The 18,395-nt window shown below is 39.8% G+C and overlaps 1 protein-coding gene across 4 annotated transcripts in view; it reads left to right on the top strand.

The window, feature by feature from the left end:
- Positions 1 to 18,395, top strand: part of HECW1 (HECT, C2 and WW domain containing E3 ubiquitin protein ligase 1) — a 273,075-nt gene that overhangs the window by 221,354 nt on the left and 33,326 nt on the right. For all 4 annotated transcript variants that reach the window (XM_064443833.1, XM_064443832.1, XM_064443830.1 and 1 more), the window contains 7 exons: positions 138 to 243; positions 445 to 541; positions 2,556 to 2,639; positions 3,718 to 3,827; positions 6,008 to 6,128; positions 7,508 to 7,621; positions 10,229 to 10,381. In XM_064443833.1, the coding sequence (XP_064299903.1) occupies positions 138 to 243; positions 445 to 541; positions 2,556 to 2,639; positions 3,718 to 3,827; positions 6,008 to 6,128; positions 7,508 to 7,621; positions 10,229 to 10,381 (785 nt within the window). The remainder of the gene's footprint in view (positions 1 to 137; positions 244 to 444; positions 542 to 2,555; positions 2,640 to 3,717; positions 3,828 to 6,007; positions 6,129 to 7,507; positions 7,622 to 10,228; positions 10,382 to 18,395) is intronic.

The raw sequence follows: 18,395 nt of genomic DNA, 5'->3' as shown, positions 1-18,395 counted from the left end.
TGCAAGCTTTCTGTCCTTCAGTCAGTCAGCATCATACACCATTCTGAAGAGCTCAGAAGATGAGAAACCTTTTTAGTGACTGATGTGCTACCAACGGTCAGTTTTGATCATTCTTTCCCTTTCCTTTGATGGTGTAGGCCTCTGAAGTTTCTCGAAACAGAGGAGTTACTCTGTTGGCCAGACCAGGCAATAGTCTCGTAACAGCTATTCGAAACCAGCACCATCACGAGACGTTACCTCTGGGTAAGCCAAGTTTCTCTTTTCTTTTCCAAGCAGTGCTCACAAAGATGCTTTTAAGAACTTCTCATCAACCACATGCACTGCTTCATGTTGCCCTGTGCCTCACTAGCAGTGCAGTCAGTGTGCCCCTGCACAGTCACGGTGACGTGACCAGGCCCCCTCAGTGGTAAATAAAGCCTCTGTATTTTTCTTTTCCTTTTCTAGCTTACAATGACAAGATTGTTGCATTTTTACGCCAACCCAACATTTTCGAGATGCTGCAGGAGCGGCAGCCCAGCTTGGCCAGAAACCATGCACTCAGGTACCGCTTTTTTCCAGACTGCTGAAACCAAGTTCCTGGAAGGACTTCTTATAGTCGGGAAAAACAAATTTTAGTAACTGTAGTACAAAAGATGAGCTTGGGCCCCATGTGGAACTGTCACCATTAAAGAGTTGGTGTGAACCACTAGAATCTATGTAGTTACTATAGTTATTTTCCACAGACACTCAAGAAGTAAGAAGCAGCAAAATAACTATGGACAAATAATGACATATCTAATTTCCATTCTAAGTATTACTGAACAGCAGAAACTCTGTCTTAACCTACAGTTATCATTTTGCTTTTCAGAAGAGAGGTTTAAAATTGTGTTTGGATAGGAGTCAGCAGCAAAACCCCAGTCACTTCAGCAGAACCAGGATTTTTTTTACCTCATAGTTGGATTTACACCCATGCCATGGACATAGTCACCCTAGATTTTATAAAGAAATAAGAACATTCTGAAGTAGATTGTACTCCTGTCTTTAATCTTTCTCACTTATGACTTAATGGTAGTCCTTTCCAAAGTAATTAAATTGTATCTTTTTTTTTTCTTGTGCCCATTCCTTTCCTATTAGGTTTAAAAAAAAAAAAAAAAAAAAAAAAAGAAAAAAACAGAACCAAAAGCCAGTACAATTTAAACTTGTTCAAATTCCAAAGGTTAAATTAATGGTTTTGGCCAAGAACCTAAGCTACCATTAGTCAGTCTCAGCAATGCCAGTTTGCACCAGCTAAGAGTCTGACCAAGGATTTAGTTTGTACTGTGCAGTAAAATGTGTGGCTGGGGGACTGGCAAAGAGGGGAAGGAAGAGCAAGGGAAGGACCTTCAAGCTCCTGCAGTGCAGTGTCTGCTGATAGCCTTACTGACTTGTTGTTTACCTGTGAGGGCCAGACAAATAGTTCTTTGGGTGTAAGGATTAGACTTCCTTCCTGAAGGAATTAATACATTCAAATAAAATGAGGGAGACAGAATGAAAAATGCTCCCAGTATTCAAGATGTACATTTCTGTAAGTGAGAATTTTTTATCTTCACCATCAAATTATTCCAGAATTTTTTTTTCTCAGCTGTAATTTGAATTCTCATTTCTCAGAGAACAGATGATGCTTTTATCTCCTTTTGAGCAGAGAACAAAATTGACTATGATAGGGACTAGACAGCTTAGCCAGTGCGTAATAAGATTTGCAACAGGATATTGAGCCCTTCGTCTCCAGGTCATTGATTTAATTATACCTTAGGTCAGGAGTGATCCCAAGCAACTGTCTAATGCTTATGCAGCAGGTATGAAGCAAACCTGTAGGAGACAAAAATCCATCTTTTACAGGGTTTGATTCTGCAATATATTGCAGCCCGACCCAGCAAGGTACTAAAGCACATCCTTGACTTGAGGTAGAATCCTTTGACTTGATACTAGAATAAATATTGTTGGATGCTGCAATACTTTAGAAACACACTGATGGATTGGGGTGTAGATCTGTGTCTTCTATGGTCTTAATCTGCTGATAGGATCCTATCCTATGTTTCCTACTTCCTATTAGCATTCATTTAAACAACAAAATGTATGATTTTACACATGTACTATATAACCTCTGTGTGACCAGTTAATATTAAGTATATGTTAGAGTGTTATTTGCCAGATAGAATTGACAGGGTAAAGGAAGTGGTATTATGTGAAATTCTGTTAATGAAAGGTGGTAGATTAGTTGTAGCTTTAAAAAATAAAAAAATCTGTCAGTGAACTTAGCTATAGGCTACACGTGAGCTTGTAGGACTAAGCGTCATTCTGCATATGGTATGAAATCTCTTGCCTTTGAATCAGGAAACTGAGTGATATAAATAGATTCTTTTTTGCAAATTTATTAGTTAGATTAGGCAGTTAAGATATTTGCCATTTTTGTAAGGAGAGGAACAGGAACTGGCAAAATACCAATGAATAATAACTCTGTGCCTAGTTCATGCCTTGATAATGGCATGTTTTCTTCTTTCTTTTGTTTCTCCTCAATAATATCATTTATGTTTCAGGGAGAAGATCCATTACATTCGGACAGAGGGTACACATGGGCTTGAAAAGTTGTCCTGTGATGCAGATTTAGTCATTCTGCTGAGGTAATCAATTTGATCAAAAGTATAATGTGATTACTTACAGTACCAGAGAAGCTGGCCAGCTCTTTCTTAGCATAATTGACAAGATTTTGTTAAATCTTCCAGGTAATTTGCAATTAGAATAGGATTCATTGTTACTGATAGTCACACAAAATAATTCAGCCAGAGTATATATCTGTCAATTCTTACTTCCTGGAAGGCAGCCTCTATCAGTGCAGTAAACTCCATCCCCAGCCGGTTCAATCAATATAGCTGTTACCATCAAGTAGCAGATAAAAAAAGAATCAGGACGAAATGTTTCCTTTTAATTGAAGAATTCCTGTTTCCATTTGTTCTTCTTTTTTTTAAAAAAACAAAAAGAGGAAAGAAATTGTCTTTCTCAGTACAAGTAAATAACGTAACTGCTCTTTAACTTGCTAGTTTTACTGCAGCGGTGCTCCCCACATGCTCAGGGTCATGTCACACTAATGAAACCTCAATGTACAGTACATTGAGCATTGTTTGGGTAATGTAGATGAGGCATTAATTTTTACTGGGACCAGAGAGCTTGGTCTTTAGGTCCTAGCTACTTTTGTTTAGCACAGATAAGGACTTATTTTATCGTCTTGGTCTTAGATGGAAAACAACACATTGCCCAGGTGGTTTTGGTATGCTATATAGCACTGCCTAATGCAAGAAATTTACAGCTTATTCCTGTCAACTTAATCCAAATGGTCAAAGAGCTGAGCTATATGAAACTGTATGACCCAAGAAAAACAGCCTGGGAGACAGATGCGTGCATCTTTGCTTCTCACTTCTAACATGTTGAATTGTCCCTGTTTACTACATAGCCTCAGATCTTTACTCTCTATCAGTAGATTGAGGCACTGTGTTAGCATGAAATGTCTAACAAAATTCATTTTGTTGTTCTTTGTTACTGGTGACCATGCCTGATTTGGGAAACTTGTGGATTTTATGAATCCATGAGTTCAGAGATGTATTTAAACTTACGACCACAGCAGACTTGCACCATACTGCATATTTACATTCCTTCATGTGATGAATGTGAACCAAACCTCTCCCTATCACTTTTTCCATGCAGCCTTTTTGAAGAGGATATTATGTCCTACATACCACTTCAGGCTGCCTTCCATCCTGGTTACAGTTTCTCTCCTCGCTGCTCACCCTGTTCATCACCCCAAAATTCTCCAGGTAAGGGGATGGGGAAAATAATAAAAAAATCTTGCATTTGTGGTATTTCGCCTAATACATACAAAGGGGCAGATTCAGAGCCAGCATTAGTTGTCAGCTTAATAATTCCAGTGCCTGCTCCAAATCTGACCTCAACCTATTTTTTGCTGCCTCAGTTGTCATTGCTGTTAGTTATCTGTTGAAATGTTTAATAGTAGATGAAGCACAGAGATCAGAAATTGCCCATATAGAAGAAGGTATTTTCCTGTTTTTTATATGGTTAGAAAGGATTAGAATAAGAGAATGGTACACTCCAAACATAACTCACTGACATGGAAGCACATTCATGTTATGTGACAGGAGCAGAGAGCGGCCTCCAAATCAAAGGTGTGTTGCAATACTTCCAGTACTCCTTTAAGGTTCAGTCTCCTTCACTTAGTGTTCCAAAGACCTCTTCTTCCCAAGACTCACCTATTTTAAGAGCTGAGGGGATCATCTTGATCATCTAGTCTGACCTCCCGTGTTGAGCCCATTAACTTAGGTTTGACGGGAAACATATTTTCCAGAAAGACATGCTGTCTGAGAAGGTTATTTCCAGCTGTGGTATGTCTCTGCAGTTATTGTTTATGCTATAGAAATTTGAGGAGCTAATGTCTCCCTTTTGCCAAGATATACAACCCTCACCACAGTCTCACTGCATGGCTGTGTCCAGTGGCCATTTTGAGAAAATTGACAGAAATGTGATCTGAAGAAATCCATTTTTGGCAGAGCTTTTTACACATTCATTTAAATTACCTGGTTTCAAACAAAATTAATGGACCAGAGACATTAAAAACTCAGAGGTAGCTGTGGAAAATTGGAAGTTTTTTTGAAGTGAAGAAGTTAAATGCTGAACCCTTGTCTATAGGACAGTGTTTTGTCAGAATGTCCTGTTTTCATTAATGAGTTTTAACACCATTGTTAATGTAGTTCCCCACCCCTACACTGGGACAGATCAAAAACAAGTCTCCTGCAAGACAAAAATATAAGTATTTCGTGATAACATGACTTAGGAGAATGTTAAAAAAAACCCACTGGTTTTTACCTGTTCCTGTGAAAACACAAGAAGGGCAAATACTCATTTCCGGCAACATACTGTCTGCTTGCTTATTTCTGCTACTGCTTACATAGCCCATGAGAACACCCATTCTCTTATGTCCTGGGTGAAAAAAGTCTAACAGATGAAAAGAAGTGTTGCAAGGTATTCTCTGCACTGCATGTAAATATGCCTTTCTGTTTTACCAGCAGAGACAATTAGTAATGTCCTTGCCTCTTGGCAACCACAATATTTTGTGCTCCCACTAAATATGATTTTTTTTTTTTTCTTCCTGTGGAGGATTTTCTGCCAGATTTCTCATAAAAGGGGTTGTTTTTACTGTCTTCTGTAATGAGATATGGAAATGGGATTTCATGGATCCATTCTTTGACCCTTTACGGCACGGCACTTGTTTATACAAAAGGAGTAATCAGCTACTCTGAGAATGCAGACTTCAAGACAAAGCAGGTCCCAAATTGCTAAAAATCTGCTGTATGTGTGAATCATAATAGGAAAATGTAGCATTTCTTGATAACAGAAATGCATCTTGATGCCATAAAGGTGTTTTTTCTTGATAGTTGGAAGTGTTTAATATGCAGTTGGATGAATGCAGGGAAACTATTCCAAGCTTGGCTAGGGTGCTAGGCTCCAGTGAGAAGCGTTGCTTTGAGCTCCAGAGGTTTAACCCTGCCAAGTAAGGAGATGTCCTATGCAGTGCAGAGGAGAGATATCTCTTAAAAGTACAAAAGGGAAAGAAAACCTAAATACCAATTACTGCGAGTGGGAGTTATGCATGTCAGTCTTTTTCATGCCTTTCTGATCCTTGAATTTCCGTTCAGATCAATCACAGTTAAAGCTGAGGTAACACAAAGGCACACACAAGGCAAGTTTAACAATTCTTTTGGTGAAGAAGACATAGGCCCTGGAAGTCATTGCAATCACTGAATTATAGGAACTTACAACCCCATTAATGCCAGGTAGAACAAAAATAATACTGAGTGCACTGTATAGCTGTAAAAAGTTCCTAATGCATTAGTTAGCCAGTTCTGTCTGGAAACATCAGCTGCATAATTTGGAAAAGTTTAAAGTCGCTTGCACTTTAGGATGCTGTTCATTTTCCCACCAGGACTGCAGCGAGCAAGTGCAAGAGCACCTTCTCCATACAGGAGGGACTTTGAAGCCAAGCTGCGCAATTTCTATCGAAAACTTGAAGCCAAAGGGTATGGGCAAGGTCCGGGTAAAATTAAGTGAGTATTATGACAAGTCACTCAAATAGTCTAACATGGTATAGCTTTGTCTTTTATCATTATCCATGAATGGAGACACGGATAGGGAGTGGGAAACACACCAGGAATTGCATTTTGTACATGAACCAGCAGGGCGAGATAAGATCTTAATATATCCTGCAAAAGAGCAACCTTAAAGAGGTTTTTTGTGGACGTTTTATTTCCTATAGATTCATATTCTCTTACACTCCCATTCCCTACCTATTTAACAGGGATGTTGGTATTCCTACCTATCATTTGCTAGTAGAAAAGTCATCCATTCAGGCAAACACCCACCAGAGATTATTAACAGTTACATCATTGTATTGATGGATTGACTCCAAATCCTTTAGATCTATGTATCAGTATGACCCTACAGAAGTTAGCCTGTACATGCAGGTTTAACTTCCAGTAGTTTTTTGTGTTGGTAGCCCTCCTGGATTTGAACTAGAGAGATTTCTGCCTCTTTTCATATATCTGGGGGATGGGTCACTTGGTTGTGGCATTTGCTTTCCAAACACCTTGTTAGCTGGCTTTTGAGTCTGTACCTACTTGTGCTTGATCTAGTTATCCAACTTGGCCAAAGGACTATATGTTTCTAAGGTGTTTCATGGGCATCTGGTTGAGTTTATGCATCGGGTTGGCTTCCTACCAAATCGCATTTGTTGTGGAAAAAAGAAGTATGAAATCAAGCAATTTAATCCAGGCAAACATCATCATCAAAATATTCTTACAGAGCTGGGGAGTCCTAGCCATTGGTTAGACCTTCTGGTGTCCTGCTAAGTGGGTCCAAGGCAGACATGAAATACATTTTAGACAGTCTGTCCCAAAATGTCCATGAACATGAACAAGAAGGATTTGTTGCATAGATAGTGTTTAAATATACTATTCATTAAGCATTTTTAGAGGTTGGCAGGGGAGTGAGAGGTGTGTTGTATAAACAGAGGCTGATACTCCCTTTGCTTACCCTGCTACAGAAGCAGTAATTCCATGGACATTCACTGGATTAAATCCAGGAAGAGTTTGGGGCCAATCCCAGAAAGCTGTCACCTCAGGTACACAGGAAGCTCACAGCCCATACAAATTTGTACACAGAGGGTGTTACAGAGAGTCTTAAGTAGAGCAACACTTTGAACCTAATCACAGCATTGTGAAGACATTCACCTTTGAGGCATACAGAAAAGCCTAATGAAACAACTCACTCAAAACCCATAATGGTCAAGTAGCATGTGCACCAGTGGATGCAACGTTATTAACTTCTCTGAGAATGAATGTCTCTTTACCAGCTCTTTTTTACCTTCAGCCTCACAGGCTAGCACAAGACCAAATCATTAGATCTCTATTTCTGCCTCCCTTTGCAGGTTAATTATACGACGTGACCACTTGCTGGAAGGCACCTTCAACCAGGTAATGGCATATTCACGCAAGGAGCTCCAGCGGAACAAACTCTACGTCACGTTTGTTGGCGAGGAAGGGTAGGGAACCACTAAATGCTATCAGTTTTGAAGTAGCTGTTAAATTGCAAAACACAAAGTTGACTAAGGCTGAGCTTCTTTTTGTTATGTAATGTTTCTTTGGTTTTATTTTACCTCTGAGTAAGTGATTTGTCTTATTCAGCTCAAACATTTGTTAAAGATAACAATAGCAATAATGCTTCCATTTTCCTGTAGCACCTTCTATTTAGATGTCTCAAAGAGACAATTTAAGTGGTTAAATCTAATGTCATCTTGTTGCCATAGGTATTTTGACTGGCTGGAAGGCAAAACTGAACTACAGGCCCATGTTTACACACTGAATCAGTCTCGGGGCTATAATTAAAGACCAGGACTTTGACTCTTTTGTTAATCTAGCCCTTCAAAATGGATCTGATTTTGCTTCGAAAATTTTTGCTTTGCATGCCATCTAATGATCATTTGCTATCCATATGTTGACTTCTTGTTTCTGGCTGAAGTGAAAAACATGAATACCGTTCAGTCCTTAGAGTTTAGTTCACCCAGCTGGAAGCTGAAAGTTTTAGAAGTCTCTTGAGAAGGCCTTTTCCCAGGAGACTTTCTGCCAGCCTTACAAATCCATAAGCCATTCTTGTATGATTAAAGCCAGCCCCTGACCTTTTGTTTCTAAATCTAAACAGAACCTTTCAAAGCCATCCTGGCTCACCTCAAGAGCTACGTTGCAACTGAGGCTTAATCCACATGCTTTTATAATGGAAAGACCATCGTGTGTATTTCCAGTGTTCCATATAACAAAGGCTTGAAATCATATTTTAATAGCTTTGTATATAAAGTTTCTTTAAAAAAAAACAACCACATGGACAGGATTTCAGTTCCAAAGGTACCAGAGCAGTAAGGCTCTAGGGCAGCTCTTGGCATGTCCAGCAACTGCTGACACTATCAGCTCTGAGGTGGCACGTCAAGTAAAGAGCTTCTGCTGAGCTGAGCTTGCCTGGGATATGTTAGGTCCAGTGGAAAACAGAAGTCACCAATCTCAAAGAGAGTCACTCAGTGGCTTCAGTATCGGGGGTTTTCTTAACTCTTACATTACCCCAGGGTTTCTCCTGTTTAATGCTAATATAGGTTCTGCTGGAGGGACTCCAAGATACCAACTCTCTACTGAAAAGAAGAGTTGATGCTCTATGGCCACATGATGCTGTATGGGCACAGCTTCCCACGTGTTTCAAAGCTAAAATGACATTGAACATGAACTATGAAGGCTTAATGACGAGTTAGTGTGTTGCCCAGAAATCCAATACCTAGTCTCTCCTTGGAGGTTTTTGAATGTAGGCAGGTGTTGTTTGTAGTTCTTTACACAAGCCATCATCAGGCTTAGCCCAGTATTATAACGTCCACTGAACCAGATCTGTTACATGATTAGCACTAGTGGTTCATGTGGGTTGATTACCACCCCCTTTTGCTGTTGCGGCTTTAGTCTCACTGCATGATCCTGGAGTTAAAGCTGCTCAAAAAGAAAAGTACTGAATCTCCAGATGTAAAACAAAAGAGGATGGGCCAGCCTGCCCTTTATCATCTATTTGCACAAATCAATCATCCAACCCCTTGTGGTTATGCTTCCATAAATTCAAACATAATACAGAGCATTCTGATCCAGCTGCAGAGTTTTCTACATACTTTACATTTGTTAAGTAGAAGGAATAGCGCCCACCTCAGAACATCTTTTGGCTCACACGATATATGGCTACAAATCATTTGTTCATAATGCTATGTGTAGATTTATTTTAGATTGAAAAACCAAGCTACCTTTATTAGAGGATGAATTGTTTTTAATAAATCCATCACAGTTGGGTTTAATGCATTCATGAAGCTTTTTTGGTTCTGGTTTGTTGTTTTTTTTTTTCAAGTTGAGATAATTGGAAACAGCTTGATTTATAAGTTTAATTAAAAAAAAAAAAAAAACAAAACCAAGGAAAAAGGTGACTCTACAGAGCAAAAGCATGCAACAGCAAAGCACAGCTTAAGCTTAAGGTGTACCACATGTATTTGAAACTATCAGAAAAGTAGAAGAGCTTGGATGGAGCAACTGAGGAATCAGTATTCTATCGTAAGAAACGTGGTTCTATTGGGACTTGGTCTTGTTCAGCATTGACCTCTAGGTTATACCCATAGCTAAGAAAGCATCCTTATGGCTAGATTGTATCTTTGGTTACATCTCAGTGTAGGAGAGTAAGAGCAACTTCTACTTCAGTCTGGGCTGTGAACCCAGGTATTCATAGGCAGTTCAAACCCACTCACTGAAAAGCTAGCCCTCTGCTAGCCAGCCAGCTAAGGCAAGACTGAGCTTTGTACCTCCGATTTACTAAGCCTTTGGCAAAAAGGAAAAGCAGCTTACTAAGGGATGTGTTCGAGTTATGATTCCTCCCAGATCAACCTGGATGCTGGTGAGGTTTCAGCATCGTCACTTGTATAGGGCTCAGAATCAAGTTTTGAGAGGGGAGATACACCATGTTAGAAACACTTGACTGCCCAGGGGTAGGTGTTAGACAGCAGCCAATGTAGGCAAAACCCAGGAAATTCACTGAAATAATGGGAATGAGCCTCATTTTATCTTTTTTACCTTTTCCTTTCCAGGTTGGACTACAGTGGCCCCTCCCGAGAATTCTTCTTCCTTCTGTCTCAGGAGCTCTTCAATCCCTATTACGGGCTGTTTGAGTATTCAGCCAATGACACTTACACTGTACAGATCAGCCCCATGTCCGCCTTTGTTGAAAATCACCTGGAATGGTAAGGCCATTTTATGCAGAATTAAAAAACCCTTTTAGAGTAATACAGAAATGGAAGTGCAAAACACAGAAGCTGCCAGTTTAGACTAGACTACTTACAAATATCATCGCTTCTGCTGGGAAGTAGCGGGAAGTAGGCTGGGGGAAGGAAGCGAGGGAGTAAGTGTAAATACAACAGCCAGCTAGGAGAAGGGAGCTGTGATAAGGTACTACTGTTAAAATGTCCCGCTCGCATTTCTTGGGACTTCATGTTTGTATACTTCTGTGCGAATGTGAAAAGGACAGGGAGAAGAGCTCTGCTTAATCCAGGCCTTGTCTCCTAGGTTCCTTTCTAAGAATAACAAGTGTGGTCTTTCTGTACATCAAGTAGTATTGTCCTTGGAAGCTATATAGTGTTATCTAAGAGCCACATTGCTGCTCTGTACATACCACAGGCCTTAAAAAAGGCCCAGTGAGAGCTGTTTCCCTTTTCTCCTGTGACAGTGTCCCTGCTTGTGTGTGGCAAGGACAACAGAGCAAGCAGGTACCTCACCTTACCAAGGGTGTGTGCAAACAGACAAACTGCTGATCTTGTTTCTCTATGAAAAATTCGGAATGCATACTGTGATCTCCTAATTTTTCTATCTGCCTCCAGATCTGTCCATCTTTGGGAGTTGTTTTTACTTTGATAGTTTCAGATGTGGTTCGGTGAAGCATGGGCTGCCAGCCCTGGGCATCATTTGATCCCTTGTGGGATTTCATTTTGTCAAAGTAATACTGCCACATGGGTTTGTTCCTATGATGTTTTTCTTTGTCTAACCAATCTCACTGGCTCCTTTCCTTCCTTTTTTAAAATGGAAGGCAGCTAAGGCCCCTTTTAAATTGCAAATAGCACATGCCCTTCTATTCTTGTAAACAGGTCCTCCTTTGCTTTGGCTTACAGTGGGCAGGAGATCAAGAACAACTAAATGGTTGTACCATCACCTCTATTAAGGTTGCAGTGGAAAAAAAGGGATGTTGCTGGCACTTAGCATGGTCTCTGAACTTTTTTTTTTTTTTAATTATCACTTCCAGCAGTAGAGCATTATGCTAACAATGATCCTGGTGTTAGACTGTTTCTCTGCTGACATTAGCAGGAAGAGAGCAGCTTAGTTCTATACAGCTTGTCCTCCCACTGCAACCCTTAAACATTATCCAGTGGCTTCCCAGTTTTCAAGAAGAAATATAGTCTGTCCTTTGTTTGGCTTAACAGGCAGCATGGATAAAGTTTTGATTTAGGAGGCTGTGTTTGTGAAGATGCATTTTGATTTCAGAGCACAGGACTACTTAGGCAGGGGCAAACCTAAGATCGTTCTGCCCACTACTGTGAGCAAACAGGATGCGGGCCTCTTTCTTCAGAAATGGTGTTGCCATGTTATCTCAGTAGTATTTAAAATAGGCTCTGACTCTTACCTGTTACAAATACTGTTGTTGGGAACTGTTCAGCTGGAGTTTTCTCAAGGATAAATTCTGCTGCAAAAAATATATGCTTTGTTTGATGCCCCCATTTTGCTTTTCTGTTCATTGAGAAATTTCAGCATGGAAGAGGCAGATTTCAAAAGGTATCCTGGGCATATAGAACAGCAGAAAGACACCTAATATGATTTTCTGTGGCAGCTAGCATTTAACTCAGAAATCAGTAGCCGTTAGACAGGATAATATTCCTCCGACTACACATATCCGTACAGGCTTCTTGTATACAGAATGTTATTTGGGCTTTGGGCATTTTTGGTTTTCTTTTTTTAGGAAAAAGAAATGAAGTCCCTTGGCCTGCAGAAGGAAATAAATGCTATGAATGAAGAGGTTTGTACATAAAGTAGTGTAAATAGGGCAAGATTACAAAACCCAAGGGAAAGATAAGGATTCCAGTAAGTGCTTGGAATTACTTCTTGAACCTGTTATGGAAATAACCGGCTGAGACCAGCAGTTTACAATTAAGCCCGATAGGTTTCATGATTGGCTTGTAGGTATCTAGACATTCTAAATGTTTTTATGCTGTCTATGTTGACTGATCTCAGCTATTCATGTGTAAACTTGGAGTACTGTATTCACAAGTCTGTGCAGCCAGCTAAGATAGGATTTGGACCAAGCTTTTTAAAACTCAGAGTACAATTCTCCCATAAAGGCTTTATAGTCTAACTTCTCTGAGGGCACTGTACTAACTTGCTTGTCATTATGTGTTCATGAGGAATGGGGTTTTCTGAAGTTCTCTGTCTTTCTCCAACTTTGTTCTCATCAAAGTGCTAAAATTTCTTTTCCTCAGGTTTACTTGTTGATATGATTCCAACAGAGCCTCCTCCCTCTGACATGCAAGAAACAAAGATTATTTTCCTGTTCCCAAATCTGTTGAGGCATCAGTTAACATAGATGGATGAATCAGTTATAGAGTCACAGAGTCACAGATAATTAACATTCACAGTCTTTTCAACACTTGAAGTTTGATGTCAGTCCTGAAAACAGCTACAGTTGGTTTAGATTTGCAGATTTCTTGAACTGTATGCCTCTTGGTGCTGTGGGGCTTATCATTTATATGGAATCTTCCCTTGACATGTTTTTCTGTATAGCAATCCTGCAAGACCTATCCAGACACGGCTATGTTAAGAAACAGGGCTAGCAAAAAGTTCCCTCAAAATTATTTTACATTTTCTCTTCCTTAAGCAAACAGTGGTGAGTTTGAGATAAATACAACAAAATGCAAAGATGTGAAGTTTTGTTCATATTGGCAGAATTGAGAAACACACTGCTTTTTCCCCAGTCTAAAAGTTACAGTTCTGCCCGTTAATGGCTTATTTAATGTCTTGCTCTTTGTACAAACAGCATTCTGAGTCCAAAATGAGCACATCAAAGCACAGAGAAGTTGTATGTATGCCAAGTTTAAAAAGAGACATAATGACTGGAAAATATTTCTCATTTATGGAGAAACTGAGATTTAACACCTTTCCTGCAAGCTTCCATTGAATAAGACTTTTTCCTTCAGTTAACATATGTGCATGCTGAGCACACAAAATATAAGATATCACACATTCTCAAAGTTTAAAAAATTTATTTTAAATCCCCCTGTATCTGGAAGGAGACAGTTATATCTCTCTAGACATAGGAAGTTTCATGATACACATTTTTATCTGCATGCTACAGGATGTACCTGAAGCTCATAGACAGAACAGCTGCTTTTAATCCATGCCAGTAACGAGCTGTTCTATCTGATCTAGGTAAGGTGTCTAGTTCTTTGCCTCGATGTTCAAAAACATCTTCTAAAATACTGTTTACACCCCCACTTAAGGTGGTTTGCCCTTCTCCAGGTAAGTGGGCAGAAAGTGGTGGCAGCTACTACATATTATTTCAGTGAAAAGAATATGGTTTAGCCCAGAGACAAAATTCCTGTCTTTGCTCTTGGTCAGGTATTTTGGGCAACTGAAATAGGTTGTGTCACTGAATAATCCTTCTCAAGTGTTGCTCAATATGCTGGGAGGCAGAGTAGCGGGAATATTAAATGTTTCTGTCACAAACTTACATGAAGTTAGAGGTGAAATATTCAGTACAGCTAAATAATGCTGAGTTCTTACATACTAATAAATGGCTCCCAACAGCTTACCACATTAGCTTCTCACTTTTCTCCCTGCAAACAGTCCTTTGAAAGATTTTAAACTGACTTTCAGTTCCCTGCAGCATTGAAGCACTGAGGTCCAGGATGCCCAGTATTAGAGGGTATACAAAGATACTTTTACACTGGGGTGAAAAAGGTTTCTGTCTCTGATTTGAATGACGAAGGTTTGACTGGAGATTGTAGTTCTCCTTTTCACCAAAAATAAGTAAATAATAAAAGGTTGGATGCGTATATCAATCCTGAGAGAAAAAAAATCCTGATGCATAATAGACGGAGGAAATGTGTTTCTAAATTCTGGGAACAAAACATCTAGCTCCAGAGTTTGCATAACCTTAAATCTTTGTCACTGGTTACTCTCCCTGTCTTCTTCATGGTGCATTTTCAAGAGGTCTAAAAAGTTGCTGGCATCTTTTCACTGCATCTTATTTATTCTGGATTTTAACGTAATGATTTGTCTAATCATACTGTGATACACTGTAGTTTTCCTCAGGTCTTTTTTGTCTATCGTTTTCCGTAGTAGTTCCCTACTCACCTCTAGCTACACAAAATGGTAATTTGGATGCTTGTTTCTGTGGTGATTTCTGTATCATTTTCACCAAACTTGAAGAGTATTATCTCTGTGCTGTTTCATTGTTCATGTAGCTATCAATTTCAGATGTTTATGATTTGGCTGTCATCATAATATCACGTAAGAAGTTCTACTTCTTAGAATAAACCAATTCTTAGTGTTTTCTTGTGAACTTTCCCTCCTTGCTCCGAGTACTTAATCTGACAGTGCCAACAAAAGTACTGTTGCCTTTTCAGTTCATGAAACACTGTGTTCACAAACTGCTGTCAGGTAGAAATCCAGCCTCTCTTTTTCATGCCTTCTGAGCAGGCCAGAGTTTTCCTTCACAGCAGTCCTGCCCCAAGAAGTAATCCAGTATGATAATGTAATGCACTCTTCTTCAGGAGACAGCTCTGTACTCACAGCACGCTCATCTACACCAGACATTTTGTCCCCAGATCACTTGCCTGGTCTTTTGTCTGACTCCCCCCAGCAATCCTTTTCACATCATCTAGTTTTGAATTTTCAGTTCATTGCATGTTTGTAAATGTAGGACCACAGCCAGAAATGTGAAAAGCCCAGTCTTTGCATAGAAGACCAGATGGCCTAGACAGATAAAATCATTCACAGACATTCATTTGGAGATCTGAGGGATGCTAACTTGAAACATCTTTTGCTGTGTTTTCATAGAGAATTAATGACAGCATGTTTTTTTTTTAACAATTAGCCATTTGCAGACCTTGCTGTGACATTTATGCAGCCAGAGAGCAGTACCCCAGTGTCGCAGTTATCTTAGAGGTATTTACAGCTTGCTAATCATACTTAGTGTGCTGTATCCATCTCAGAAAAGTCCTGTTGTGTTTTGTTTGTTTGTTTTTCTTTAAATGAAATTTAATATGTTTAGTTAGCAGAACCTTATTAGAAAGTTTAAGATTTGTGAGTAAAATGTTTTTGTGCAGAACCCTGCTGATGACCACAAAGATAGTCAGACCCAGGGGCCAGGTCCCCAGAAGCCATAGATTGATTTCCAGCTGCAGTGTCCTAATGAACTCCATTAACTTAATGCTAATTTAGAACGGCTTTGGGGCAGGAGTTTCTTCATTCAGTTCCCATAGTTAACCATTCTTTCTGCCCTCCAATACCCCTTGTGCCTAGTCCGTGCTGCTGAATGGAGTCAAAGAGAAAATTTTTAAGTATTTCTACATCGTATTCTGCAGGCAGATGCCAGCCTGTTGCGCCCACTCTCTGTGCAGACACGAACTTGCTTTCTCTGTGCTCCAAGCCAACTGACACAGTTACTGCAACATTTTGCTGAGAAAATATATGCTGCCTCCCATCAGGGCTGATTACTTCGGGCTTGGCACTGCCTCGATTGCTTTTACGTGCTCTGGCAAGCTTGGTACATGGGTAAAGCAAGCTCCCTTTGCCTGCACAATGCTGTGTGGGTATACCCCCAGCCAAACTCTGACATTCCCTTTTCTTTATTTCGTGTAAATGAGAAACCACATAGCCATCACTATCCATCTCAGGCATGCCAAAGAATGCAGGGTGTTGGTTTTCCCTTTTTTTTGTTTTAATAAACCCAAGAAGAACCAAGAATGTTGCAACCTCAGCTGTCCTTTCTCCTTAGAGAGCTTGGTTGGTTCTCTTAACAAAATTTCCTTAGGAGTTGTGCCTTTTGCAATTGCCCTGCCTATCTGTCAGACAGTTTCCTAATCAGTTTGAGACCTGTTTGACAGGAAGGTAAATGTCTCAAAGATACTAATTTCCTAAAAGCTTTGCAAAACTTGTGGCTGGGTAAAGGATAGATATGCAGAAGTGAGGGCGGGTTGGTGAGCTCAACAGTTACATGTTCCGTTTGGCCTCTCAGCTGCCCAGTTCGCACAAGCAAGCTGACAGGTCCATCACAGGTGCAGGCTGTGAACCAGCTGTATCATCTCACTTGGTAGCTTGAGGATGTGAGGGAGAGCTGTGAAAGCTCATGGGAGGCAGACGGGAGTAACTGGAGATACTCCAAAGTGTGGGAAGTGCTGCAGAGATGTGTAGGAGGAACTGAAGCTGTTGCAGTATGGTAATGTAGGGCCATCAAAGGCAGATCTATAGGAAACAAAGCTCCATTAATCCTGCTACACAGATAATTACTTATTTCAATTAAAGTCTTTTTAAAGAAAGTGACAAATTGCCTCATGACCTAATGGGTTGTATTCCGGTGCTGACCAGCTCACAGGATGGATTTAGGCACATTCTGTGGCTCTTTATAGAAACAGTGGAGAAATGTAGTCACAGCATCTAAGCAGGAGGTCTGCAAATCACCATTACTTCTCTCCCCTGACTGAAAGCAGCCCTGGGGAATATGTGGCCCAAATTACTCATTTATAACTTTAATGTTTCAACTGTTGTGGCAGGCAACCTACATATGGCCCAATACCTGTTTTATTAAGGGAGTCAGGAACACTGAGTTTGGTTTTGGGCTCAAACGGGCCAGTTGTGCATGTCTGTGTTTGGGGGAGGAATTAATTAAGAAGACCAATTTTGCAACCACCTTGAAGGAGCATGTTTATGCTAAACACTGAAAAATCATGCTCTTAAGAATCAGATCAGATGTAGCACCCCAGAGCAGGCATCCACTGACAATCCAGTTCTTTTTTAAATTAGATGATTACCTCTTTGCCTCAGTTTCCATCTGAAGAGATTTCCTACTATGTAATCAACTTGATGTACACTAATGCTCTGATCTGCTTTGAAATTCTCAGATGAAAGGCACCGTAGAAAACTGAAGCATTTAATGTTACATTGCACTATAAATTTTAATTACTAGCAATATCTTATTTTAAATAAATTACACTTGCATGAGAAATTTTCAAGCACTGTTGTAAATCTTCTGGACAAGAATGATATTAAAATAAATATGCAGCTGAAATCATTTTATAAGAACTTTTCACTATGTGAAAAAGGTACCTTACTGAAATGCCTTCTTGCTGCTGCACTGTGATCTCTCTCAATGCCTTCTGTACTTAAGTAAACTTTGATTTTCCTATTAAGTTTGATGTATAACTAACTATATCACATAAAGCCTGTCTCAAAATCTGGTTAATTATTTATTAAGGGTCAGGAGGAACTGGAAGATTAAAGGCAAACCAAAGTGAAGGAGAAAAAAAAACATTCTCCCTAACTGAGCTTCTACAGCAACTATTTTTAAAAAAAGCAAAGAAATTTCTGCTTTATATTTACCTTATCCTTGACTTTGTCTCCTACTGGAGGATTTTTTTCAAGTTCTTTTGAGGATTTGAGTGGCCATATAACACAGGTTGAAAGAAGAGATGTCTCTCACTCTCTCCTCCTTTTCTCTTCTCTGACTCTCATATTGTCCAGCACTGCTTCCATAATTAGAGTTTGGTTTGAGGGAAAGGCGGGTGTTCTATTTTGTTGTGTTTTCACAAAAGTCATCTTTATGGTTTTTTCCCTTGCTTAAGGCTATTTAGTCTTTTGCAACACTGCAGATTAAATTTTCCCAGAGATGAGAGCCTTCGCATGAAGATCTCTGTAGTGTCTCCACCTTGCATGTGGTAGAGGAGAAAAGGGTAAAATGCATGCTGTCTCTGAGCATGTGGGCCTGCAGGGAAGCATCAGGGTGGGCAGTGATTGTGTGTTTATTTGTAGTGGCAAAAAACTCCCAGGGAGTGATGAATGTCCTCATATCTCTTGTTCCAGCCACACTGGAATGGCAAGGCTGAGCTGTCACTATGAAGTATTGCTCAGTCATCTTTGCCCCTCCTTATTTCTCACTGCATTTTATTCAGACTTTGGTAAGGTAAAGAAAAGTCAATTAGAGCAGGTGCAGAAATT

Source organism: Phalacrocorax carbo, chromosome 2 (assembly GCF_963921805.1).
Source record: "Phalacrocorax carbo chromosome 2, bPhaCar2.1, whole genome shotgun sequence".
Taxonomy (NCBI): Eukaryota; Metazoa; Chordata; class Aves; order Suliformes; family Phalacrocoracidae; genus Phalacrocorax; species Phalacrocorax carbo.
Note: the sequence above shows the minus strand (reverse complement) of the source record. Positions and strands in the feature narration are given on the sequence as shown.